This window comes from Ambystoma mexicanum, chromosome 2q (genome assembly GCF_040938575.1).
Source record: "Ambystoma mexicanum isolate Mex_15411 chromosome 2q, UKY_AmexF1_1, whole genome shotgun sequence".
Classification (NCBI taxonomy): Eukaryota; Metazoa; Chordata; class Amphibia; order Caudata; family Ambystomatidae; genus Ambystoma; species Ambystoma mexicanum.
In genome coordinates, this window is record NC_090924.1 from 1083574246 (window position 1) to 1083599389 (window position 25144).

At 46.2% G+C, this 25144-nt stretch overlaps 1 protein-coding gene across 4 annotated transcripts in view; it reads left to right on the forward strand.

The window, feature by feature from the left end:
- The window catches only part of AKAP9 (A-kinase anchoring protein 9), a 2953299-nt gene that overhangs the window by 1704657 nt on the left and 1223498 nt on the right, over window positions 1–25144 (forward strand). For all 4 annotated transcript variants that reach the window (XM_069648423.1, XM_069648424.1, XM_069648425.1 and 1 more), the window contains one exon: window positions 16149–16381. In XM_069648423.1, the coding sequence (XP_069504524.1) occupies window positions 16149–16381 (233 nt within the window). The remainder of the gene's footprint in view (window positions 1–16148; window positions 16382–25144) is intronic.

Below are 25144 nucleotides of genomic sequence, written 5' to 3' on the forward strand. Positions count from 1 at the left end.
GAAGCAAAAGGGAGTGGCAAGATGGAAACGACCTACCCCCAGGAGTTAGAGTAGTAGGGCTGCCATTAGGGCAACTTCACCCTGCTGAGCCGTGAATGAAGGCAATTGCCAGAAAAGGGCTAGATGCGGGGGTGCCTGAGATCCAGGTATGGAGCTGGGCAACAGTTGGGTAGGGTGTTGGGGCGGGAGGAAATGGAGGGGGGGTGAGTTGGGGCAGGGAAGGGAGGCGGGAGGGAGGGAGGTTGGGAAGTTTGAACTGTTTGTTGTTTGGGGAAGTTTATGTTGGGAAACGAGCCTGCATAGAATGGAAATGTACTTGGTCGTGGACTGCACTTGTGATGGGAGGAGAGGGACCCTGATATGCCATGGGGGATCTTAAAATAATTACTTGGAACGTCAGAGGGCTCAATAGTTATCTAATGAGGAATAAGGTCATGCTATACCTACGCAGACAGGAAGTAGACATGGCCCTGCTGCAGGAGACTCATCTTATGCAAGACAAGATGGAGATGGTCCGGAGGAAATGGAAGGGGGCTGTGGTGGGGGCATCATATTCGGCCTATGCCGGGGGAGTGATCATTTGGGTGGCGCCACATGTCCCGTTCCAACTGTTACAGTCCACGGTGGAGGCAGACGGGAGGATGGTCATGATGAGAGGGTTGGTGGAAAACAGGGAGATAAGCATCATAAACATGTACTCCCCGAACCAAAACACAGCGGCATATTTTAGAACCTTATGCAGACAAACTCAGTACGTGCTTGGGAGGGGCGGTGATCTGGGGAGGAGATTTCAACTGCGTGTTAAACCCAGGGGTAGATAGGTCAGATGGTAAAATGGATAGACCCACCCCAGCCGTTAGAGCACTGCATACGCTGTTGGATGATTTCGGATTTGTGGATGTATGGAGGTCACACCACCCCCAGGAGAGGCAGTATTCACACTACTCAGCCCCTAAAAACCTTCACACTAGATTGGATTATATGTTTGCCACACAAGAGTTAATGATTGAGGTAACGCAAAACGGAATATAAAGCGAGGGACCTCTCAGACCATTCGCCACTAATCCTGAGATGGCAATACGGACCCCCGAGAGCAAAGATCCCGACATGGTGCCTAAGAGCAGAGGCGCTGCAAGACACCATCTTCAGGGAGGACATGAGGGAGGAAATAATAAACTACTTTGAGATAAATACTGGCAGTGTAGAGACAGCGGGTATGCTTTGGGAGTCCTTTAAAGTGGTAATGAAGGGGGTAGCTATAGCTAAGTCCAGAGGGCTACAAGGAGGGATCCAGGCTGAACTGCAAGATACAGAGAAGGAACTAGAAAGGGCACTAAGGGTGGGAGGTAACACCAAGGAAGATAATGAAGTAATACTTAAGCTGCAGCAGAAATGTGCGGGGCACTAGGAGAGATTGTGCAATCTTAACTTTAAGAAGAAGTATATAGAGAGACAGCATGCGGGGGAGGGATAAACCAGGGAGGGTCAGGGCATGGCTATACAAAAGTGAGACCCCCAGGCCCACAATCGGAACAATAACGAGGGAGGATGGGAGCATAGTGGACACTCAGGAGGGAGTTAACCAGGATTTGCAGAGTATTATCGACTCCTGTATGGAGATGATGAGGACAGTGATTGTGCAGAAATAGTAGAAACACTGGAAGATATAGGACTGCCGCAGGTCAGTGCCAAAGAGCAGGAGGAGCTGGATGGCCCGATTACCTTAGAGGAGTTGGAAGAAGTAATGAGACAGTTGCCTACTAGCAAGACTCCGGGGACTGATGGACTCCCAAGTGAATTTTATAAAACATATAAGGATGAAGTGCTTCCTCCGCTTTTAGAAATGCTGAACGAAGCATATGAAGTGGGTTGGCTGTCAGAGTCCCTTTGAGAAGCGACAATTATACTGCTGCCCAAACCCAATAAACCCGGTCATAACTGCGGATCATACATGCCCCTGTCAATGCTCAATCAAGACAGTAAAATATTGACAGCTGTTTTGGCAAATAGAATGTGGAGGGTTATTGCTAAACTAATACATCCCGACCAGACTGGCTATGTTCCAAACAGGAACATATCCAACAATCTTAGGCGACACCATCGAATCGTTAAGCATGCAAATGAGGACGAAGGCGAACGGGCAATTGTATCGCTAGACGCAATAAAGGCCTTTGATTCAGTCAAATGGCCGTGGCTGATGGCGGCCCTGGCTGGCTATGGGATAGGGCCTGGGTACTTTCACTGGGCCAAAATGTTATATAGCGCGCCGTTGGCTAGAGTTAAAACAGGAGTGGTGATATCAGAGAAGTGGCAACTTCGTAGAGGTACAAGACGTGGTCTCCTATGTTGTATGTTCTTGCCCTGGAGCCCTTGGCCATATACCTTAGGCAACAGTATGACCCGGTAGGCATTACTGTAGGAGGGGAACCGCATCTAATCTTTGTAGGCAGATGGCATGTTGTTGTATTTAAGGCACCCGGAAGAAAACCTCTAGTACATTCTGGAAGTGATGGAGAGATATGCAAGGCTGTCTGGCATAGCTCTGAACCCCCAAAAATCTAGTATATTTCCACTGGGCAGGTACAAAAGGATCCCGTTAGAACAGCTACCGGTGCTACAGATACCATGGGAGGTGCTCACGTTCCGATATCTTGGAATAGATATATACCACACAGTAGAAGAGGAACACCAGTATAACACAAAGGAGGCTATCAGGAAAATTGGAAATAGCATGAAGTTTTGGGTGAAGCTACTCCTAGCAATGATGGGGCGAGGGGCAATGTTGAAAATGGTGGTCCTACCCAGACTCTTGCATTATTTTTGAATTAATTCACACCTTATAACAAGGCGGACCTTTGCTAAGATAGAAAGCATGTGCAGGGATTTCCTCTGGCATGGGACGAGGAATAGAGTAGCCCTTTGGAAGCTACAAAACTCATATGAAAAAGGGGGCATAGAACTGCCAAACTACGAAATTTGCTACATAGCAAGACAGCTGCAATATGTAGCTAAATGGCTCTCTGAAGAGTCAACCTCTGAGTCCAGGCTGTTCCGACACGACTGTGCTCCATACTTCCTAAAGCAAATGATGTGGCTACCTAAGGCAGATATGGAAGTGCGCCCAAGGATGATGATACTAGGGTGGAAGATATGGCACAGGGCCTGCCAGCTGATGGTGAATTCATTTCCGTGCTCCCCGCAGGTACCACTAGTGGCGCTGGCGGGCAAAGACAAGCAATTAAGGATGATGATTAGGAAACACTGGGAACCGGTGGGGATAGCAACCATGGGTAATATATGGCAGGAGGGGAACATAAGGGACTTTGCGGTGTTAGAGAAAGAAACTGGGTTACATATGGGCCAGTATATTACATACCACAGGGTGGTGCGGAAAATCAAAAAGAGACATGGTCCGAACTAGTACTAGAAGAAGAACCAGGCACTACCTTAGACACAATATATGACATCGCAGAGGGGGGACACAAGATATCCAGAATATATGAGCTGCTGATGTCCAAGGTGGGGAAGGAGGTGGCACAACTGAGACAGGACTGGGAAGAGGAAGTGGGAGCCCCAATGAGTGATGGGATGTGGGAACGAGCCCAAGGGTACCTCAAAAAGGTGTCGAGGAATGCAAGACTGCAACAGATACAACTGTATGTAACCCATAGGGCGTATATGACGCCCCAGAGAATGGCCAAATTTAAAAATGTAGGACGACAAGCATGCCCCAAATGTGATGAGTAAAATGCCGGAATGGTGCATATGTTCTGGTCATGCCCAGTCAGTCATTGAGCGTTTCTGGGGTGAGGTGGCGCACAGGTTGGCCGAAAAAGGAATCAAGATTGTGGTAGATACGGTGTGGGCCTGTTTGATGGGAGGGTTTCCGAGACCACGTAAACTCAAGCATGTGAGTAAACTAAAGGATTTAGCGTATGCACTTGCAAAGAGGAGAATTGCCATGGGGTGGAAGGCATGCCAGAGACCACGAATAGAAGTATGGTGGAAAGATCTACAGAAATGGGCCGAAGCGGAAACTGCGGTATGGCAAGATGTAAGTAATGTTGGGGGGGGAGGAAGAGGCGGAGACCCTGCTATCCTGGGAACAATTAATAGCAGAGTTATTTGGGTTACTACGAGATCCAACGGAAAATATGGAGGAGGAATCCTTATCACAAGATGCGGAAACAGAACACGGAAAGGAATAGGCTTGTAAGGGGGGAGGGAAGGGGAGAAGCAGTGGACATGTTGAAGTAATGTATGTTTAAAATGTTATTGTATGCACTGCAAGTTTGGTTTGTATTGTTTGTTGAAATAAATGAATAAAAATAATTTAAAAAAAAAAAGAAAAAACGTTTGTCAGGATGATCTTACAACAGATTATGCTTCTTCTTCTTGAGAAAGTTCATTGATTTCTTCCTGGTACACTAACCTGCCAGGACTACCACTACAATGTCCCTGCCCTGGTGTACTTGCCTGCCAGAGCTGAGAAAATCTCCTAACACTACTCCGAATATTTCTGTAGCTATGTTTTTACTTCAAACAACTTGGGTAAGCTTAATGGCTTCCAACAACTTTGACGTTCACAAATCCTTTCAGGAAAACATAGTATACATTGATGTTGTTTATTCCACTCTTGGTTTTGACACAGGCAATGCAGGTAATGCTTCACTCCCCCTGACCCAAGCCGGTCAGATAGCACAGCGAGTAGAGCGCTTGCTTTGACATCTGTGCAGAGCCTGCCGACGCAGGTTCGAATCCCGGCAGGGCCAAACTCAACCTTTCATCCTTCCGAGGTAGATAAATGAGCATCACACACCCTGGTTAATAAGCAGTGCTCAGATGCCTAAGGGTTTGTAGCGCTATATAAAAATAAAATGCAAATGTATATGAGCAGGGCCCTTCACCTGCCACTTTTGTTTTCCCTCTTGCACCTCAGTAAATGATTGACGATGTGTCTTGCTTATACCCTATTCTGTTTGGTTTTGGCAATACTTGCGGTTATTCTGCTTGACTATTGCCGCTTCCTTATTCTGGAAACCACAGTTACATTGTTCCTGCAAACATTTCCTCTTATTTTTCAGCCAACATGAATTAAAAGTATAGTACATACTCTTACGTCCCGTCCCCTTTCCTCCACACTGCATGCATGGGCTTCCCTTCCTAGGGAACGGAGACAGAACCTTTTTCGCCAGAAAAAACCTTCTTCCCCTTAAAATCTAGAGGCACGCTGCCCTGGAAGCATGAGCTGCCCTGACTCCGCTACTCAGCAGTCCTCTTTTCCATGGCGATGGGAACGGGCCTAATTCACGAGCACTCCTGGGTTTGGCTTCGGCCATGTAATTCCGTGTGCAGATGCTTCTTCTTCTGTCTTTGTCTTTTTTACATTTAGGGACTCGGTCCTCAGGCGTCACGTTCCTTCTGGGCTCATGACGACTTCAACAGGATTCAGCAGGTGTCAAGCCTGCGAAGGGCTCTTTCCTACGTCAGAACCCCTTGCCCTTTGCCTCTGCTGTCTTTGCCCTGACCACAGCTGGCAAGGTTGTACTGCGTGCAACGCGCTTTCCTCGATGGCTCTGAAGAACAGACTGGCTAGGTGGAGGGACCTCTTCCAGAAATCGCCTCCAGAGGACCTAAAGAACTTTGTCAATCATTGATCGAGGCCCAAGGTAGGGCGGCTCTTTTCTAGTGCACCCCGCAAGGGAGACTCCTTCCCAAGGACTGGCCCGAGCGGGAGGAACCTCTCAGGTTCACATACCAACATGAGCACTGAGGCTAGTCCAGCTACCGGCCGTCAGGCTGAGGGGTCAACAGATGCTCCCAGTGACAGTGCTGAGGGACCGTAAGGCCCTTTTACCGGGTGTTCACCCGAGGGGCTACGCCCTTGTACTGGCAATATGTCAGAGGGGGCGCCTATACGCGACATTACCGGCAACTCCGCCGAGGGTGAAACGCCTACCAGGTCTTGACCTGAAATGCAGGTTAGGCCTCATGATCCACACTCAAGAGTCCTGGACGAAGCTGGGCCCAGAGAGCCAAGCAAGATGTCGGCACGTGGAAGGGAGCTCGACAAGATGGCTGCCGCGCCAGACCACATGGGCACCCGTCCGATACCGCACCAAGGAAGGAAGGAAGATGGAGGAACGAGTGTCAAGGTGGGACTGGTGTCAACCAGGTATGTGGCCTACAGCCTATCCATCATTTACACAGGGCAGGATCCCGGTGCGTCCATATAGTCAGGGCATGCAACAGCCTCTGCAGCCGGCCGCTACTCCGTCAATGTCTCCTACCACCCCTCTGGCATGCGAGGACAGGTTATTTGAAAGGTTTTTCGGGCTCATGAAATCTCCTCGAATGGGGGCCATCCTCAGGGACGACATCTGGGACATGCTCCCTCGACCGCGCCCATAGTCATTCCTCCCATGGCTCCAGCGCCACAGGCCCCAGTGCAGCCTGCTCCGGCCCCCCAGCCGATAGTGCAGGTGGTCCCGTACCAGCCTCCGCCACAGCCTCCGGCTCCAGTCCCCACACCACAGCTTTCATGCCCAGCTTTCCTCCACGAGCACCGGACCCTCCGGGCCCTCCGGACCACCAGGTGGACACAGACGAGGAGGAGGCCCCCGACACACCCTCGTCAGCCAAGGCCTTCCACAAACTTCTTGCATGGCTGGCAGAGTACTTGTGCCTTCCTCAATCCGAGGTCGAGCAGCCAGAGGAGGGGGTGCTCGCTGAGGTCCTCACACTACATCCCACGGCAAGAACAGGGATCCTGATGCAGAAGGACGTTGTCGCCTTGGCAAAAAGGGGTGTCTAAAGCCCCACTCAGTCCAGCCGGTCAATCGACTCCTGGACGCCAAGTACAGGCAAATGGAGGGGTATACACTCTTGCTGTCGGCCCATCATCAGCCACACTCTTCGGTGATTGCTGCTGCATCCCTCTACTCCAAACCTCAGTCATCCTCGGCCTCTTCATCAGCGGCACTGCTAGGCAAGGAGCAGAAGATCTTGGAGACATACAGGAAAAAGCTTTATTCCAACACTTTGCTGCATCTTCGTCAAGCCAACACGGATGCCATGCTGGCAGCCGTTAACCAGAAGCTTTGGCGGGAAATAGCGGACTTCCTCCCGGAACTTCCGGCTCAGAGCCAGTCACGTTTCAAGCCAGGGCTGGCAGAGGCTAAAATGGTGGCACAAGATATCATGGAGTCCACTGTGGCACACATCGACACCTCTGGCCGAGCCATTTGCATAGCCACAGACATGAGGAGGACGGTCTAGCTCTGTGCTACTAAATTTAACCCGGATGTCCAGGAACGGATCTTGTACCTGCCTTTCGAGGGGGGTAACCTCTTTCACTCCACCACGGACGAGGAGCTAGACAAACAGAAAAACAGCTCGCAAACAGCAAAGTCTTTATCCTCACAAATGCCACGTACAGCGAGTCACAACAGCGCTCAGACAAAGGGCTTACATACAGAGGTTTCTGCGGCTTCCAAGAGCAGAGGTCCAGGCAGCCGGACCATTCGCCGACTCAACATCGGTGCAAACAACAAAAAGCGGGGGGTTAAGGGCCTTTTCCAGTACCCCTCCTCTGCAACAGCCTCAGAGGGAAAGAGGGCATGACACACCCCTCTGGGTCCACGTGTCTCTAGTGGGGGGCAGGCTTGCCCTCCACGCACAGTTCTGGCGTCAGAATTTCATGGACCCCTGGATTCTCGCTGTAGTATACATGGGGTACTGGCTACATATCCCTGCCTCTCCTCTATTCTCCCCTCCACTCCCACAGATTGGGATAGCAGCTCTTCTGGTGGAGGTCCGATCGCTCGTCGAGAGCCAGGCAGTGTAGGAAGTCCCGGCCTTCAAGCGAGGCTTGGGCTTCTATTCTAGCATTTTCACCTTTCAGAAAAAGAGCCAGGTTGGACCCATCCACCCTCAACCTCTCCTTACCTCTACAAAAATTCAAGATGGTTATGCCAGTTCTCATAGCAGATGTGTTTACAACAAAGCAAAATCCTGGTGTATCAAAGGTTGGCCCATATGGGGTGTGAATGAATTAAAATTATTCATCCGGTCCCAAAACCTTTATATCTAGTATAATTCCTAGATATTGCATGCAGTCAGAAATTAAAGTCATTCCTTCAAAATGAGACATAAACATTATGGAAATTGCAAATTAAAAGCTTTATATCAAAGGAACAGAAAATGATATACAAAAGTGAGGTCTAACATGTAACAGCATGTAAAAACAATGGTTTAAATGGTACATACACGAATTAGGTGTAGAATCATTAAAAAATTGAGAATACGTAATGAAAAAAAATTGAACATAAGTTAGTTTACAGTCACAGTTGGTTGACAAATGAACTCTTAACAAGTGAAAGTATAAAATTGAAGAAAATGAAATGAAAAGACAGTAATATTCATCGTAAGCTGTAACCTTATTGAGGAAAACACGAGCCCCTTGTTGTGTGGCAATTGTGAAGAAACAAATAAATTAATTATTTTTCGTATCCCAAAATCGAAAATTATTATGTATTGGGATTGGGTCTGCCAGCAGAGACATCGTGCAAGGGAGACTGGATGTGCTCCCTGGATCTGAAGGACGCGTGCCTACATGTCCCGATTTGGCAGCCCCATCGTTCTTTTCTACGATTCAGAATCATGGGCCACCATTTCCAATACAAAGTGCTGCCCGTCGGCCTCAACGCGGCCCCCAGGGTCTTTACCAGGCTTATGAATACAGTGGCGGCCCTCCTCGGGGCCCAGGGCCACCACATCTTTCCGTACCTCGATGACTGGCTCGTCAGGGCTACATCTCTGGAAGCTGTGCACCACACTGCACACGCTCTTATGAACATACTCCACGATCCGGGCTTTTCGCTCAATCTCAAGAAGTGCCAGCTGTAGCCTACACAGAGACTGTCCTTCCTGGGGCTCATCTGGGACCTGTTCTCAGAGAGTTTTTCCCTCAGAGGCCAAGATTACGGCCATCAGGAGGGCCACTACTCACTTCCTCAGCCGAGAAGTGACATCTTCCTCGTGGTACCAACACCTACTGGGTCTCGGTGCAGCGGTCCTACTGGCCGTCCCCCACACGAGACTCAGGATGAGGAGAATGCCAGCTGCACTTTGCAGCATCATGGAATCAGGAGCGGAGCTCTTAGGCGGAGATGATCAACATTCCTCCTTCTCTCAACCCGGACCCCACATGGTGGTCCAGGGACTGCATCCTGTGAACGGGCAAGCCCTTCCGGCAGCCTTCCCCGCAGGTGCCCATCACTACGGACTCCTCCCTCTAGGGCTGGGGCGCCACTCTGGACAACCACAGCGTCCATGCAACGTGGACCCGGCAGGAGCAGGAGTACCATTTCAATTGGTTGGAACTAAAGGCCATCTGGCTAGCGCTCAGTGCCTTCTTTCTGGTCATTGGGGGCAAGGTCGTCCTCATTCAGACAGACAACTCGCCCAGCATGTTCTAGGTCAACAAGCAGGGAGGGACCAGATCCCCTCCCCTCTGCAGACTGACAGTCACCATGTGGGAATGTGCCCTGGAGAACAACATCCACCTCATGGCCGTCCACCTTCTGGGGGAGTCCAACTCGGAGACGGACATGCTCAGCAGACTGGGAGCAGACAATTACGAGTGACAATTGTACGACCAGGTGCTGCGAGAGATCTTCAGCAGATGGGGACACCCCCAGGCGGACCTCTTTTTACTTATTGGGACAACAAGAAGCGCCAACAGTTCACTTCCTGGCAGGGACAGGGCCCCAGCTCCCTGGGCGACCATTCCAGATTCAGTGAGGCGGCGTGGCAGCACACGCCTTCCCACCCACTCTGCTGTTTCACAGTGTGATATGCAAGATAAAGGAGTCTTGCCACCTCAGCGTCATTCTGATAGCTCCATGGTGGCTAGTGAGGCCATGGTTGTGGGAGCTGCTGCTCAGCCTCTCGGAGAGACCACCTATTCACTTTCCGATGGGCCAAGGACATCTTCTGGCACAACAGGGGAGCAGGGTCATCCACCCTGCGCCTCATAAATTAGCACTCACAGCGTGGTTCCTGAGCAAGTCACGCTAGGACACCTCAGCTTTTCACATGCCAACCTAGAGATCATACAGGGGGCTAGGAGCAAAGCTACCAGATCCCAGAATAAAAGCAAGTGGACTAGCTTCTGTCACTGGGCAGACGCTAAGGGTATCGATCCACTTGCATGCGCGTTGAATGACGTGCTCTCCTTCTCGGCGCACCTCGCCCACTCGGGCGTGCAGGTGGACACATGCCACAGTTATTTGGCGGCCATAGGAGCCTACAGTAGCTCAGAGGGAGAGGTATTTTCCTCTGCCAACCCGATGGTCAAGAAGAATTTAACGGACCTTGCCAGACTCTACCCGCCCATCAAGAGGGCACACCCCGCGTGGGATCTCAATGTAGTGTTGGGCGCCCTGGCGCACAAATCCTTTGAGCCAGTGGCATCCACGGACATCAGGCTGGTCACTATTAAGACGGCTTTGCTAGTTGGCCTCACTTCTGCTCGCAGAGTCCACGAAATTCAGGTGCTATTCGCCTCAGAGCCCTATACTATGTTTCACAAGGATAAGATGGTCCTGTGGACACACCCAGCATTCCTACCTAAGGTACCCTAGGCTTTCCATCTAAACGAAGGAGATTGGGTATTACCCAAATTGTTTGTTTACATATATATATATCTCGGTTTGGTAATATATATGGGGTTTTGGGGGGGTTTTGCATTGGATGGGGAGTTGCGGGGGGTTTCCCCCTGCATATATGTTACAATTGACCTTCACAATTCGGTCAATTGTGAAAAGGTCAATTGTAATTTGAACAGTTGTAAAACGAACAATTCGTATACAACCGGAGATTGTACTGCCTACGTTCTTTACCGAGCCTAAGGGCGAGGCTCAGAGGGTTCTGCACTGCCTCTGTCAGGCGTTCTACTTGGACAGGACCAAGGGCTTCCGCAAGTCGGGTGCACTGTATGTCACTTTCAGCGGGTTAAGGCCTGGGTATCAGGCATCCAAGGCCTCTATAGCACGATGGATGAACCCGGCCATCAGGGAAGCATATGAGGGGCAGCATAAGCCACTTCTGGCTAACATGCATGCCCATGCGGTCAGAGCCAAGGCCACGGTCATGGCATTCCAATGGCAGGTTCCGTGGCAAGGCCTCCTGGTCCACCCATTCGGCTTTCTGCAATCATTACTGTTTGGATGTCGGCTCTAGATCAGACACGGCTTTGGGACAGGCGGTTCTCAGAAACCTGTTTGCTTAAGGAGGGTCTCCTCTCCACCCTGGCGCTACACTCAGTTGTAATCGCCCATGCAGTATGGAGGAATGGGGACGTAAGAGTAATTATAAGTTACTCACCGTAGTGACTAACGTACTCTTAGTCGCCTTTCCTCCATACATCCCTCCATCCTCCCCCCTAATAAAACCGGTGTCATTAGGCAATTTTAAACGATTGTCGACGTGTCTATGGGGGCTGAGGTGTGGCGCCAGAGGGCGGAGTTAGGGCAGCACATGCTCCCAGGGGCGCACCTCCATGCGCCTCTAAATTTAAAGTGGAAGAAGGTTTTTTTTCTGGTAAAAAAGGTTCTGTGTCCCGTCCCTAGGAAGGGACACCCATGCATGCAGTAAGAGTACGTTAGTCACTACGGTCAGTAACTTAGAATTTAAGGCCCCCTCTTTACTTTGGCAATGCTGGTTCTGATTAGCTTACTTCTGTATTGCCCCTTCTTTGATTTGGTAAAGGTGTTTGTAATTAACAGGCATCCAGCAGGAGAGTCTCTTTCCCAAAGGAAAGCTTGTTGCAAAGACGCTGTCCACTGTACAATCTCTGCAAGTTAGGTTATGAACCTGGGAGACCTTTTCCGGACCATCCTCTGCGTTCTTAATAGTGGCATCATTGGCGTCTCCTCTCCTCTCCCACTTCTGCTACAACTGCAATGGGTGGTCTCTGCAACTCCACCCTTCTGTTCTAATGCCTGCATCTGAAGGGGCCTTATATGTTCAAAGTTCCCACTCAGGTGTGGGTCAATATGACCACTAGACTGCATCTTGCAGTTTAGTACCTCTTTCTCGTCCCAGTACTTAGGGCATTGTGGGGCTTCAAGTCTCCAATGTGGCTTTGGTTTCTCTCTTCCAAAACAAGCATTTTAACGTTATGGAGTTTACTCTGTTTATTAAATAAGATTCTAGAAGAAGGTGTTAGAAGAAGGTTTTAGAGGATTGGATGTTTGTTCACATTTAAGGGAAATTATATCTGTCAGAAGCCACGGTATGAATGGTTTGCTTCCTAAGTATATCATTTATCTGGCAATCGTAAGAGTCCTTTCTATCCTCAGGGGGGGATATCTTTGTAAAAGGAAGTCTTGACAACGAGCCATTAAATATTCTGGCACCATATAAATCTCCCTCTCTGAAGAAGACAAATACTGCATCTCTCCTGAGGGAATCATCTCAATCCCTGGGAAGCCTTCTCCCTGGTGATCCACCTGGCTAACACCACCCCCAGGGTTAGGATCAAGTAGCAGCTGCCTTCGCCTGGCCACCTGCGAGGAGTCTTTAGGCAATGTTCTTGTAAGGACTCTGCAGGATTCATCACAATAGTCTCCTACTGATCCATACATAAGTCTTCTGTACAAATCTATAATTGCCTTAAATGTGTAGTGGCTAGAGAATATCTGTGATGATTTTACTGATGTCATTGTTGTAATGTTACAGTGCATCTTGTGAGTGAGGGTTCCAGCTGTGACAGTTACTGGAAGAAGCTGAGCTGGGAGCAGCATGGGTGGTGGGCACTAGTATCCCTTTTGGTCCTTTTGGTATCTACTGTTACACTTCTGGGACCCTGGTCATGTCCTAGTCTGTACCTGAGGAGAATAAAACGACCACAACCTACTTCACAATAGAGTGATTCCTGTCTGCATTCCTTGCATCTACACCCTAGGACCAGACGTCACATAATATTCAACAGACCTTGTTCTGCTACTGTTGCAGCAACGCTCCCGTTAGATCACTGTTGCTTTTTGCGTTTCTTCCCATACATACTACTTTTGGCTTATTTTAATGAACCCCAAAGTAAACTATTAAAGCATATTCCAGCAGCAGTACATTCACTTTAGCAGGCAAGGCCTTATTTAAAAAATATATATATATATATACTTTTGTGGCTGCAATTGTACTTAATTGCTCAATATTCAGTTCCCATGCTTGAAAATTTGGATCATTCATGCCATTAGGGGGGCAACTCCCACTATTCAACAGATGGATCCACAACAAGTCTCTACTCACTGTATCGTAAGCCTTGGATAAGTCCATGAATGGCCAATATTGGGGCTTTGTTTTTAAAAACCATGGTACTTTTCAATAAAAGAAGTTCCAAATGTAAACACTGGTCTACCATATCTAATCTAGGTCTAAACCCCAATTGAGAATCAGGTAGAATGTTAGAGCTTGTTCCCCAGTTTTGTAATTTGGCATAAATCGGTTTAACCATGATTTTCAGGAAAATAGCACTAAGGGCAATAGGATAATAGCACTATCCCTGCATCCTTTCTTGGACATTGGAATAATAGAACTGAGAAGTCAAGTATCTGGAAATGTAAGTGTAATCAAAATAGCTTTAATCACATTCCTATTCAGCAGAGCCCAAATATCTACATTTGCTTTGTCCAGGTCACCCGGGCCACCATATGAACCCTCCGCCTTTTCCTTACTAATTCGTTAATAATATCTCTAACCATTTGGAGAGTGAATTTATCCTCCAGTTTATTGAAACTACCCAATGGCTTTTAACAAACAAATTCACTTTTGTGGGCAACCCCATATAATGTCTTAAAATACAATATCCCCTCTTGTGGATATATATATATATATATATCCCTTAAATGCCTCTGTCGTTACCATTGAAGCCCTTCTCTATCACATGAACGGTTTTGAATCCCTTAGCCTTACAATATTTGATCAATTTGTTCCATCTTTCACTTTCAAACACACTCTTGGCTTTATGCAGAGCCCTTTTATATTTACCTCGAGTGTCAATGCTTCTCTACCTAAATGCTTATTTCTAAATGCTGCCACCAATTCACTTTTAGCAAGCCTACATTCTTTAGTATACCATCGATTATGGCTCATCCGGCCTCCTCTGTAATTTATGGAAAACAAACACATTTTTGATCACTAAATTCAATGAGTTGCATCCTATTGTTCTGGGGTCAACTCCAACTCCCCACTACTAAAATCTTGCATCCTTAAACATCCCACACTCCTACAGACAACCTCCTACGTCTAGTGTACTTAACAGACTCAGACCCTATCCATCTTCTATCAACAACAATGCTGCCGATTATTGCACTCCACAATCCCGCGGATGCCCATATGGCTAAACCTGCCCAGTCAGGACCAACCACAAACAGAGATTTTCGTATCGACACACAGTTAATTGGTATTTCTAACCTGCATCTATCAACACCAAAGGTTTCTGCATCTGCCTTCCCATTTTCCGACTAACACACCCTGCCCTCCTTTCTTTCAGAGCCATGTGCAGCAAAGCCAACATTATTAGCTAAAGAGTGCTGTGTGAGATCACTTTACATTACAATTATTATAAATAATAAAAATATGCCCACTTGTTCCAGAAGAAAACTTAAAATTCTAAATGTGTATGTTACTAGATGAATCCATTTGGAGAATAAAATCAGCAGTAATTTTCGCCCCCGATCAAGATTACCAATCTCCCCCTTATTCCCTCCTCTTTTTAACCAGTAATGCTGGGGTAACAACTCTGGTAACCTGATTTTAATGGACAAGTCAAGGCCCATGTTTCTTGAAATAAAATGTCAAATTGTGAGATAAAAAAAATGCCACTCTGGGTTGTGTAATTTGGAGTTCAACCCTGCGATATTCCAGGACATCAAGAACCACAACTTTGTATTGGAACTGGAATTGTACGTTTTACCTTTTCGGTTATCCATATGAGTATCTAATACACAGTCTTCATGTACACGTTCCGAATGCTCACAAGGCCTAGTAGGCCTGCCTCTATCTTGACTGTTGTATTTGTTCTTCATCCCTATGTCCCCTCCCTGTTTACCTGTGGGCGCTTTGAAACACAATTTACTTGCTGTGTTAGCGCCTTACAAATGCACACTAAAATAAAATAACTCCTGAATGTTATTACTACTGTCCTCATACATGAAAGTTCCCGGGTAACAATTATTACCATTTATCTGCTCTATTGCCACATCAAAGACCTTTTCCTGTGCCCTGACCACACCAATCTCAGAGTACATGTTCACCATACTCATTTCGCCAGCCACAATTAGTGCCTGCAACACACCTGCAGGCCTTCTATCCCTAACAGATACTGTCTCATCCATGGTCCCATTACTTTGTACTACTGTCACTTTGTGTGGCTCTTCCCAGACCTCCCACTTTTAGCATATTTTTATGAACTCCAAAGTAAATGATTAAAGCATATTCCAGAAGCACTACTTTAGCTTTAGCAGCCCAGGTCTTCTGTAAAAAATTAAATAAAAAGTTTGTAGCTGCAATTATGCTTAATTGATCACTATTGAGTTCCTTTGGCTTGAAACTTTGGTTCATTTATACCATGAGGGGGGGCAACTCCCACTATTTATTTTGCTCCTTTATCGCCTCCTAAATAGTTGAGGTCCATCAGAATATTAAATGCAATTAAAAGTTCAATTAGTAACATCAAAATATGCAAACTCTTTTATAATACCTATACTCCTTCACAAATTCAGTTTTGAGACTTTTGCACTGACTAGCCGATTATTAGCATGAATCTAGGAGATTTCTTGTACTTTGGCGAATTGAAGGAGATACAAAGAAGCTTGAAAAGGTGCTAAGTAACTTTTACATTTGCATAGCTCAGAACCGATCAATCCCACCTCAGGTCTTCTCCTAGGCATAGAGGTTTTACAACTAGTTACCTGACAGAGCCTACAGATAACCTAAATAATTTTTCAAGTCCAACTAGTTCAAAGTAATTTACAGAAACACAAACCTGCTCATGTCCCTAATGCAGCGCTCTGGCACAGGAGTGCAATATGCTAACTAGACAGTGTTGATCTAAAATATGCTATTGTACCTTTTTCAAACAGAATTTCTGGAAGAGACAGAAAAGCTAATGACAGAGAAAATAGAGGTGCAGCGCCAAGCAGAAAAGGAACACGAGGATCTTCAGAAACAATTGAAAGTATTAGAGTCTGACCTAGAAGATCAAGTTAGCCGGTATGTGGAGCTGGAACACGATAGAAATGAAGACCTCGCCGACTTAAGACAAAAGAATCAGGCCTTGGAGAAGCAGCTTGATAAAACACGAAAGTTTTTAGATGTAAGTAAGTTGGTGGACCAGAGGATGGAAACCATTGTTTTATCTCATGCCACGTGTTCATGTAATCTGTGAGTAGTGGGTGAATCTCAGAGAAATGTTCATGATGCATCTGTAACAACTTATTATTCGGTGCTCTGCATCACCATCAAAACTATTAAGGAAAGAGTATAGCAAGACTCAATCATTAGGACAACCTGTCCATTTTTCACAATTTTCTGAACTGTGTTTATTTCACTTGTCAGTTTGATTGGCAAAGTATTGTTAATGAGAGCAGCACACATTTTAATTCTAAACTCTTTTCAGACCCGATTTATGATAAATATGTTTAGTGTCGGCATTAAAAGGCCATGTCAATACCAGTCCTGGCCTTAAGTGGCTTCCTGTAAGTCACTAGCAGCCAGTCTGTAGCATACATTTGCCAGGGGTAAAATGATCCATGTCCAGTCCAGCACAGGTTGGTTGCAGAGTTTTCAGTGCGTCTATTTAATAGGATTACAATTATCGTGTTGTCACTCCAACCTGAATTTACATGCTATTCTCCCATCCGTAGCATGGTCCTTGAAAACAAGAAATGGGAAGTCGTTTTTTATAATCCTAAACCCAGCATTCAGGATGGACCAAGGTAACCATCTACAGATCAAGATACATTACACTCCTTCAATAGATGATTTAACATGAACTGTTTTAGCCTGACAGTTGTAAAGCTAGTGGCCCAACCATATGTTTTAAGTGGACATAGGAGCAATTCTAACTTAGAAAATTAACATATATGATATGTTGTTATTGAAGCCGATTGCATCATCATATATGACGAAAGAGAGGGCTAGTGGTAAAATCAGTGTTTAGGTCTAAACAGTGACTTAAGAGTCTTCTGTCTGTGTGGTGTTTTATTGTGTGTAGGACATTGTTTCAAACAAAGTACTAAAGTGATGGAATTTTTCATAAATCTGTGTTCTTAATGGGCTCCTGGATTGCTGTGAAATGTATGATGTTGCACAGGTCTACAAAATATGTTGCTGTCCATGTACCAATGGTAAACCGGTGGAAAAATATTTTGCTGCTCCCTTCTGAAGGGAAGAAGTACATCCCCTGTCATCTGGAGCATGTAGTGTAAAATGTCTTGTGTAAGTGGTTCATCTTGCATGTAAACGAGCAGGCCATTGGACATATTGCAGTCTACATTGATTTCAGAAGGCTACATGTATGCTGAAGACCATTTTGCAGAAAAGTATCTTTAATATGCATGCAAAGCCATCCACAATCCAATGCTGCATGTCAACATTTAGCAGTTATTGTAATCACATATTTCAAATGCACTGAAGAAAAAGAGCTCCAGAATTGTTTGGGAAATGATAGAAGTTAACATTATTGCCTAAAATGACACATTCATCCTCATTACAAGTTGGGTAGTGTGGTAAATATGTGGCAGTAATTCTGTTACTGCCGCATTACTGCACCACCCAACTAAGAGTTTGCTGGAGAGGAAGAGGATTCACCTCCTGTTAAGAGCCGGATGTAAATCTGCCACCTTTCCGCCAAACAAAAAGGCCAAATCTGCGGAATTTCCGCTGACGATAATTTCCGCCGAAATCCCCATGGAATTCCTAGGGACTCCAATTCATGGGGACTAACCATGCCTACCACCACTTGTAATCAGGCTGTAATTCCGCGGGACCAATTGGAAGTAAGGGTAATTCAGTTTGGTGGTATCTCTGCGGATTTACCTCAAAAATACCATCAAACTTGTAATGAGGCCCATTATGTCTTCCACAGCTATCAACACATGCATGTGTCTTGTGCAGTGTCATGGTGCCTTGAATGATATTACCCGTGTTAAACAGGTTAATGTGTTTCATCCATTATGTTTATTTTGTACTTATGAATTATTCATCCACTGCATTGCCATCCCTTTGTATACCCCATCTGTCAATAGTTCTCAATTTCTCATTTTGAACTGCACATTGAAGGTATCCATAAGTGATCTGCATTTACAATATATATTCTGACTGATTTAGACAAATGTAAAAGATCACATTTGTGTATACATTACTATGCTTGCCAAAAGCTCCTCTATTTAATGGCAATGATCATCACTTTTACGTTTTGATGATCCCACCCAGGAGTGCATTGTGAGCTAGGATTGGCCAAGCTCCTTTTAAAATGTCCTTTAAAATGTTTAGAAATGTGTGATAGTTGCTATGGAAACAGTTATAGCATTTTACCATTTCACACCTCAAGCACACTCAATTTCATTTGCAAAGGAATTGAGGTAAATTACAGTGGGTAGGCACTTAAAGTAGTTTTCTTTAAAATCACCTCTAGCTCTTGCCCCCCCTACTCCTCATGAGCTCACACCCTCTATTCTGTACAGTATAGTTGCATAACTCACACACACCAGGCAATCCCTTTGTTAATCTCTGTAGTAGAGATGTATAAGAGAGCTATTCTACTTCTTGGCACATTGGTCTGCATGTAACAAGACCGATTTAATATTGCCCGTTTCAATGTTTCTATATTTATATTGTAATATGGACTTAAAAATGGTGTAGACATTGAAAGGAAGCGCCCCCAATTCAGCACGATCCTCCCCGCAATGAGAGACAATAAGGGACTCTCCCGTAGTGGGAATAAGGCCAAGACAGAGTGCGGGTGAGCGTAAGTGGGAGTTTATCCAAAAATGAGGCATGCAAAGAACTCTGCAACCTACGAGAGCGCTCTGCCTGACAATAGCAAAGACAGGCGTATTTCTAATACAAAAAACGTCATCAACACCTAAACACTATAGGGGGCACAAGTCAATTGGGATTGGGTGGCGTCGACTAACTATAGGTGTTGCTGCAGCGGGGTTGGTCTTGGCGTGACGACGTCACTGGTCAGCCTCGTGGGTTGGGTTGGGCCTGGCAGGCCGGCTTGAGGTCATCCGTGCGGTGTTGATGTGCTGGGGCAGCCTGTGACAATGACGAATACCTTTCCTGTCTCATTTGCCCTAGGCCATGCACACTGCAGTTATTCAGAAAATGACATTTAAGTTCATTAATAAATCGCTTCAGCAGCTTATCTTATAAAATAAACACAACACATGAGGAATGCACCTCGTGAGAGGTCTGGTGGTTGTCGGTTGGGGTGAGATTTACCTGTGTCCTATTGACCGGTATTTTAGGTCGCGGGACGGGGCTCTGGGGCCTGGGCCGAATGATACATGTCTGTCTGCTGCGTTAGAAGTTATTATATAGATGGGTCTCTGTGTCTTGTCCCAATGATGGGGGTCGTCCTTGCACGGGGTCAGGATTCTTGGGGGGTTCGTGGGATTTATGAGAGGGTGCTGGTAGATCAGTGGGTTCAACCGTGGGTTTATTACCGTGCTGTAAATAACACAGGTGGCGGGCTGTGGCCTTGGTTGCGGCGCCGGGGCCTCTGACTCTCTGAAGTAACGCCAGCTTGGTTGGGGGAGGTGAGGGAGCGCGGCACAAGTCTTAGCTTTTTTATCTGGCAGGCTTGGTGGGGTGGGAGAGGGAATGGCCTTGCATATATCCACAAAGGTATTTTCCTCGTGCGTTGCTGATCAGTGAATGCAGAAGTTCTATACTGTTCTGCCTTATTTTGACGTTATTTAGACACACATATATATATTTCAATTTCGTTACACATTTCTTTAATACAGTCGGTTCCAGTACCTTTTCATTACCTAACATTATATTCACTACATTGTGTGCGTATTGTATGTACATTAGACGTTATACGAGGGATATCTAGGTTATGGCCTACAGAGATTGATGCTCGCCGCTTTGGGTGATTCAAAAACATATATGAGTTCAAGTTTCTACATACTATTGAGAAACACTTTTACAGATAGAGGTTACACGTTTGGTCAACATCTTTCTCCGTGGTTATAGCAGCATTAGTCCAGACCTGGAGGGATATCATATAACGTTACATTTTTATGGTTTATTCACATTTTAAACAGAGGTAGTTCATTAATACCAATACTTGAATTGTTTTCTACCTTCTTCAGATAGTGATGCTTCAGCTTTTTTCCTCGCTACCCCGGCCTTGCGGTCCGGGTCATACGGGGTGCAATATCACATTGTTACTAATATAATGTTGCCGTGTTGGCATCTCGGGTTTAGCTCATCTCCGACTTTCTCATGGGAACGCACTCGCAGCGGATCTGTCAGGGCTGCTGAGGCGACAGAGATGCATGAAAGGCCCTCCAAAGGTGGGGGCCTCGTTACAGTGTGCTGAACTCACACCATGTTTGCTAGGCAAGATGGCGTCTAGGCCTAACTTAATTTTTGGTAAATGCAAAGACAGGGTACGTGTGGGCAATGTCGTCGGCGGGTGAATCCTCCTCCACCTGGGCCCGGGTGGCATGAGGGGGCGCCCACCGAGTCATGGTCCTCACCTGGGGAGGGAGCTGTAGGTGAGGAGGGCCTCGTGGCCATTCCTCCCCTACATTTCCCCCCTTTCGTTACTTAACGTAACGAATTCTTTAGCTCTTCCAATCTTCTATATTCTTGTTCCTCTATCACTGCGTCATCCCATGCAGGGGTTCCTTTTATAGGCATCCATGCTCTGCACACCCCCCTTAAACTCTCACCTCTCCTAGCATACTCGTCTGGTGTACATGTTAAATATATACAGTCGCCAGTTTCTTCCAGATCTACCCAGACCTCCTCATACCATTCCAGTTCTACGTCTCGTGGTTCTTTGATAGTGGTGTGCCATAGTTTATCTACTATGTACTTATCACGGCACATAGGCACTAACTGGTACCTGGGGGTGTTATCTGCTCCTGTCTGCACATGTACTTCTTGTGTTGCTTTAATTGTACCACCGGAGTTGCCCATTGTCACCATCATCATTGCACCGTTAGGAACTGCATTAGCACAACATCGGAGGCCCACCTGGCACAGGCAGAACATTACAAGGATGATCACCACTATTGGTATCAGGAACTTCATTGTCACTCCAAGCCATGAGGGAACCCAAGAGAAGATATTGTCGAACCACGAGCTATCCTCAGCTCCGCCTTCCATTTTCATCTTCTCGCCCAGGTTATGTACTGCTTCAATAACGTGGGACAGGGACCCATTTTCTGCGTCTTCGGAAGGTACGAACGTGCAGCACGCACTTCCTATTTTTCGGCAAACACCTCCATCGATTGCTGTTAACAGGTCTAGAACATACCTGTTCTGCATGGTCATTAATCGCAGAGCTCGTAGTTCCACCTTTATTATGTTGAACCCTTCTTCAGTGTCATTGGCCAACTGGATCAGTTCCCACCGTGTGATCTGGAGCCATTTTGCATTTGCTCTTGCTTGGACACTTGATACTAGCGAAGCAAAGAATGTTTCCACGGAGCTGAACAGGCGATACCTGTCTGGGATCTGTGCCAATAAATCAGATGATGCTTGCGATATGTAGTTCGAGGCTCGCTTGTTCCTTGAGAGCTCTTCTCCTTTCCCTCCGGAGGACAGGACATAAAGGTGCGCTTGTGTAGTTGGAGAAGCTACATCCTGGTTCAAGCCTCCTTCCATCATGTTACTTCTGTCAATGTGGCTTTCTGGAATCACCATTAGTGTTGAATGCAAAGTGGCCATTGAGCAGCTACCACTCCATGATTGGGGAAGGTGCAGGTACGCCTTGTTTCCGCATACCCAGTAGGTGTCCATTAGTGCTGCTGTTCCTTTTTTCATATCTGGGATGGTGAGAGTTTTGTTACAGTTCTTGTTCGTTCCCATTGCCATTTTTCCTTCTCCCTTGAAACATAGTTCGTTTTGTATTTCACTTTGTAGCTTGAAGGGTTTCTCCATCGCTGTTACCCATGTTAGTTTAGGGATGTGTTCTTTCCATATTGGCAAGCACGTTCTTTCCATCCACCGCAACTTGTCCGGTTGGACACCTTTCAGTGCTTCTGCCTTGCACAGCACTTCTTCGTCTTTCCATTTGTTTTCGGAAAACAGTGTCCCTTGTATTGCAAAGAAAGGTTCTTTAAGACAGATCACTCCAGACGCTTGCGAATAGCACGTTTTGTTGTTCTGTAGCATTCTGAAAGAGACATCGTGTGCTTGGAAAATGTTCTTTATTCTACACAGCGTGAGATGAAGGAGACATTGGGCATCCACAATGGGCAATTCTCGTGGCAACAATACTTTAGGTGTGCCTGATGCATGGGGGATAAGTGAGCAGACATAGCAGCTCTCATTGGTTGTCTGTTTTGCTGTTGTGCTCATATCTGCATACCATTTATTTGCTTGGTGAGGGTGTCGTGGGTCTTCCATTTTGTCTAACCCTAGCCCATAATACTCATCATACCCCTGTCCCCCAGTCTCTCTTCTCCGTCTACTTTTCTCCCTTCTTCTGTACCTTTTCGTTATAGTAGGTGAAGAACCAGGCCCCCCTTCCTCCCTCCCACCCCCCTTTTCTAATTCTTCATATAGGGACTTGTGTTCTGTCATCATAATCACTTTTCCATCCTCCTTAATAAACAAGAGATCGTTGTTTGAAATTGGGGCGGGAGGGATCGTGCGGTTGTTGTATGTTCCAGGTTGGGACATTGTGTCATTATTTACATTTTTGGTTCTCGATTGTGACAGGACAGCAGTGGGTGGTGTAGTATAGTATCCCCACACAAAGTGTGATCCATCCCAGATCAAGAAATCACCTTCTTTGATACCTACAGTCGGAATTGTTTTCGTTCCAGGGGCAAGGGTGGTGTTGTTCCCCCCTCCCCCCTCGTTCATCTCGGTAGAGATGAACGCTATAACCCAGTGTAATACTAGACAAAACATTGAGATGAAGAACACAATAGCACACATTGATAAACCACATTCAAATGAATATGTCAATCTAGCCACTAACATTTCTCTAAATCTAACATATCTATTAGTTGCAGGCTGCCCATTCGATGCCATGATAAATCCTGTTTGAGACACAAGAGTTCATTAAATACAAACATGTAAACATTTCCACGTTGTAACGTTTCGGTGATAAAATATAGGGTTGGGTGAGGGAGGGGGTGTGTTGACAGACAAGGTAGCTTTTTCAATCATCATTATTCGTACCTTACTTTATATATATATATATATATAAATAATAAAAAACATGACAGTTTAAAAACAACAAATAAAAAAAACATCTTAAAGAGCACAGGAGAGGAAAAAAGAACCCCACGCAAAACTTTCAAAAATTGTAATAAAAAGAAAATTTGCATATACATATGTACATGTTTTAGTCCAGGACATTTGTTGCGCGCTAATTGTGTTCACTGTTCATCTCATAATGCACACAAAATTCCAATCATTCATTCCGCACACCTTCATCGTCCGCTGTTGCCTGTGCCTCGTCCTGTACCTCACTCTCCGCAGCGCTGTAAGCTTTACGTACGTCTGTCAAATGCACCCAATATCGCAGGCCCTTCACCTTTACTGCTGTGGGCGTGCAAAACACTACCTCATAGGGGCCGTGGAAACGTGGTGCATTCCACCTCCGCACAAAACTTCTGACATATATAAGGTCACCAGGCATTAGCTGTAGTGGTTTTTCAGGCAACCTGTTTGGTTCAGTCGCGTTCCCCTCCTCTCTTGTCGAGGGGGGGGCTAGTTGCTTTGCAATTACGCGCGCTGCCCGTGTCAGTTTTCGCAGATATTCTGTGAACTCCTCCCCCAATATAGCTGCGCTTCTGTGTGCATCAGAACGCTCACGGAGAGGCGAATGCGCTGTGTGCATTCTTCTTCCCGTGACGATCTCGTGCGGGGACAAATGGTGGTCCTTACTTGGCTGGTTTCGTAGTTCAAACAAGGCCAAAGGCAGGCAGTACATCCAAGTCTTTTTAAGGGAAAAACAAAGTTTTGATAATCTGCTTTTTAATAGGCCATTTATCTTTTCCACGACGCCATTACTTTGAGGATGATAAATCGAGCATAATTTGTGCTTTATTCCCAATAATGTAGTCACTTCTTTAAATAATTCATTAACAAAATGCGTCCCGTTATCTGAGCGAATAACGTCGCAAATTCCCCAGCGCGGAAACACTTCCCGCACTAGGAACTTCGCGGCGCCCTTCGCGTCAGGGCGGGCACATGGGCCTGCCTCCACCCACCTCGAAAATGGACATACAACCACAATCATGTATCGAGCCCCGTTACACCTTTCTCCCATGTCTACATAATCAATGTGGAGCTCTCTGAATGGGCCACTTGGTTTTGGTATCGTACCCCTTAGTGTACGCAATGTCATACCTGAGTTGTAAATTTGACATGTCGTGCATTCTAGAGCTAACCTTGTGACGTGTTCCTGGAGGCAAGGTGCAAACCAATCTTCTTGTATCTCTGCCATTATGTGTTTCTTTGTGTTGTGTGCGGGAAAGTGTAGTTGTTGAAATGCTGTTTCTAGCAGCGTAATTGGCATTACCACTTTTCCTGAACTCCCTTGTCGCCACAATAAATCAGTCGGTGATTTGCTGCATCCTCTCTTAGTCCACAGCAATTTTTCCTCTGCACTAGCTCCATCTTGCAGCTCTATTATCTCCTGTGTGGACATCATGTTATATCCTGCGGGGACCTCTTGGCTTGTTGTGTGGTGCAACATGTACTCTCCTATTTCACCTTTTTGTAAATATGAAGCTGCTTTGGCAGCGGCGTCTGCTGCCGCGTTCCCCAAAGATATAAAATCTGTATTTGTGGTATGAGCTTGACATTTTACGATGGCCACTGCCGTGGGGTCCTGCAGGGCCTCAATCAGTTCTTTCAATAATTCTGCATG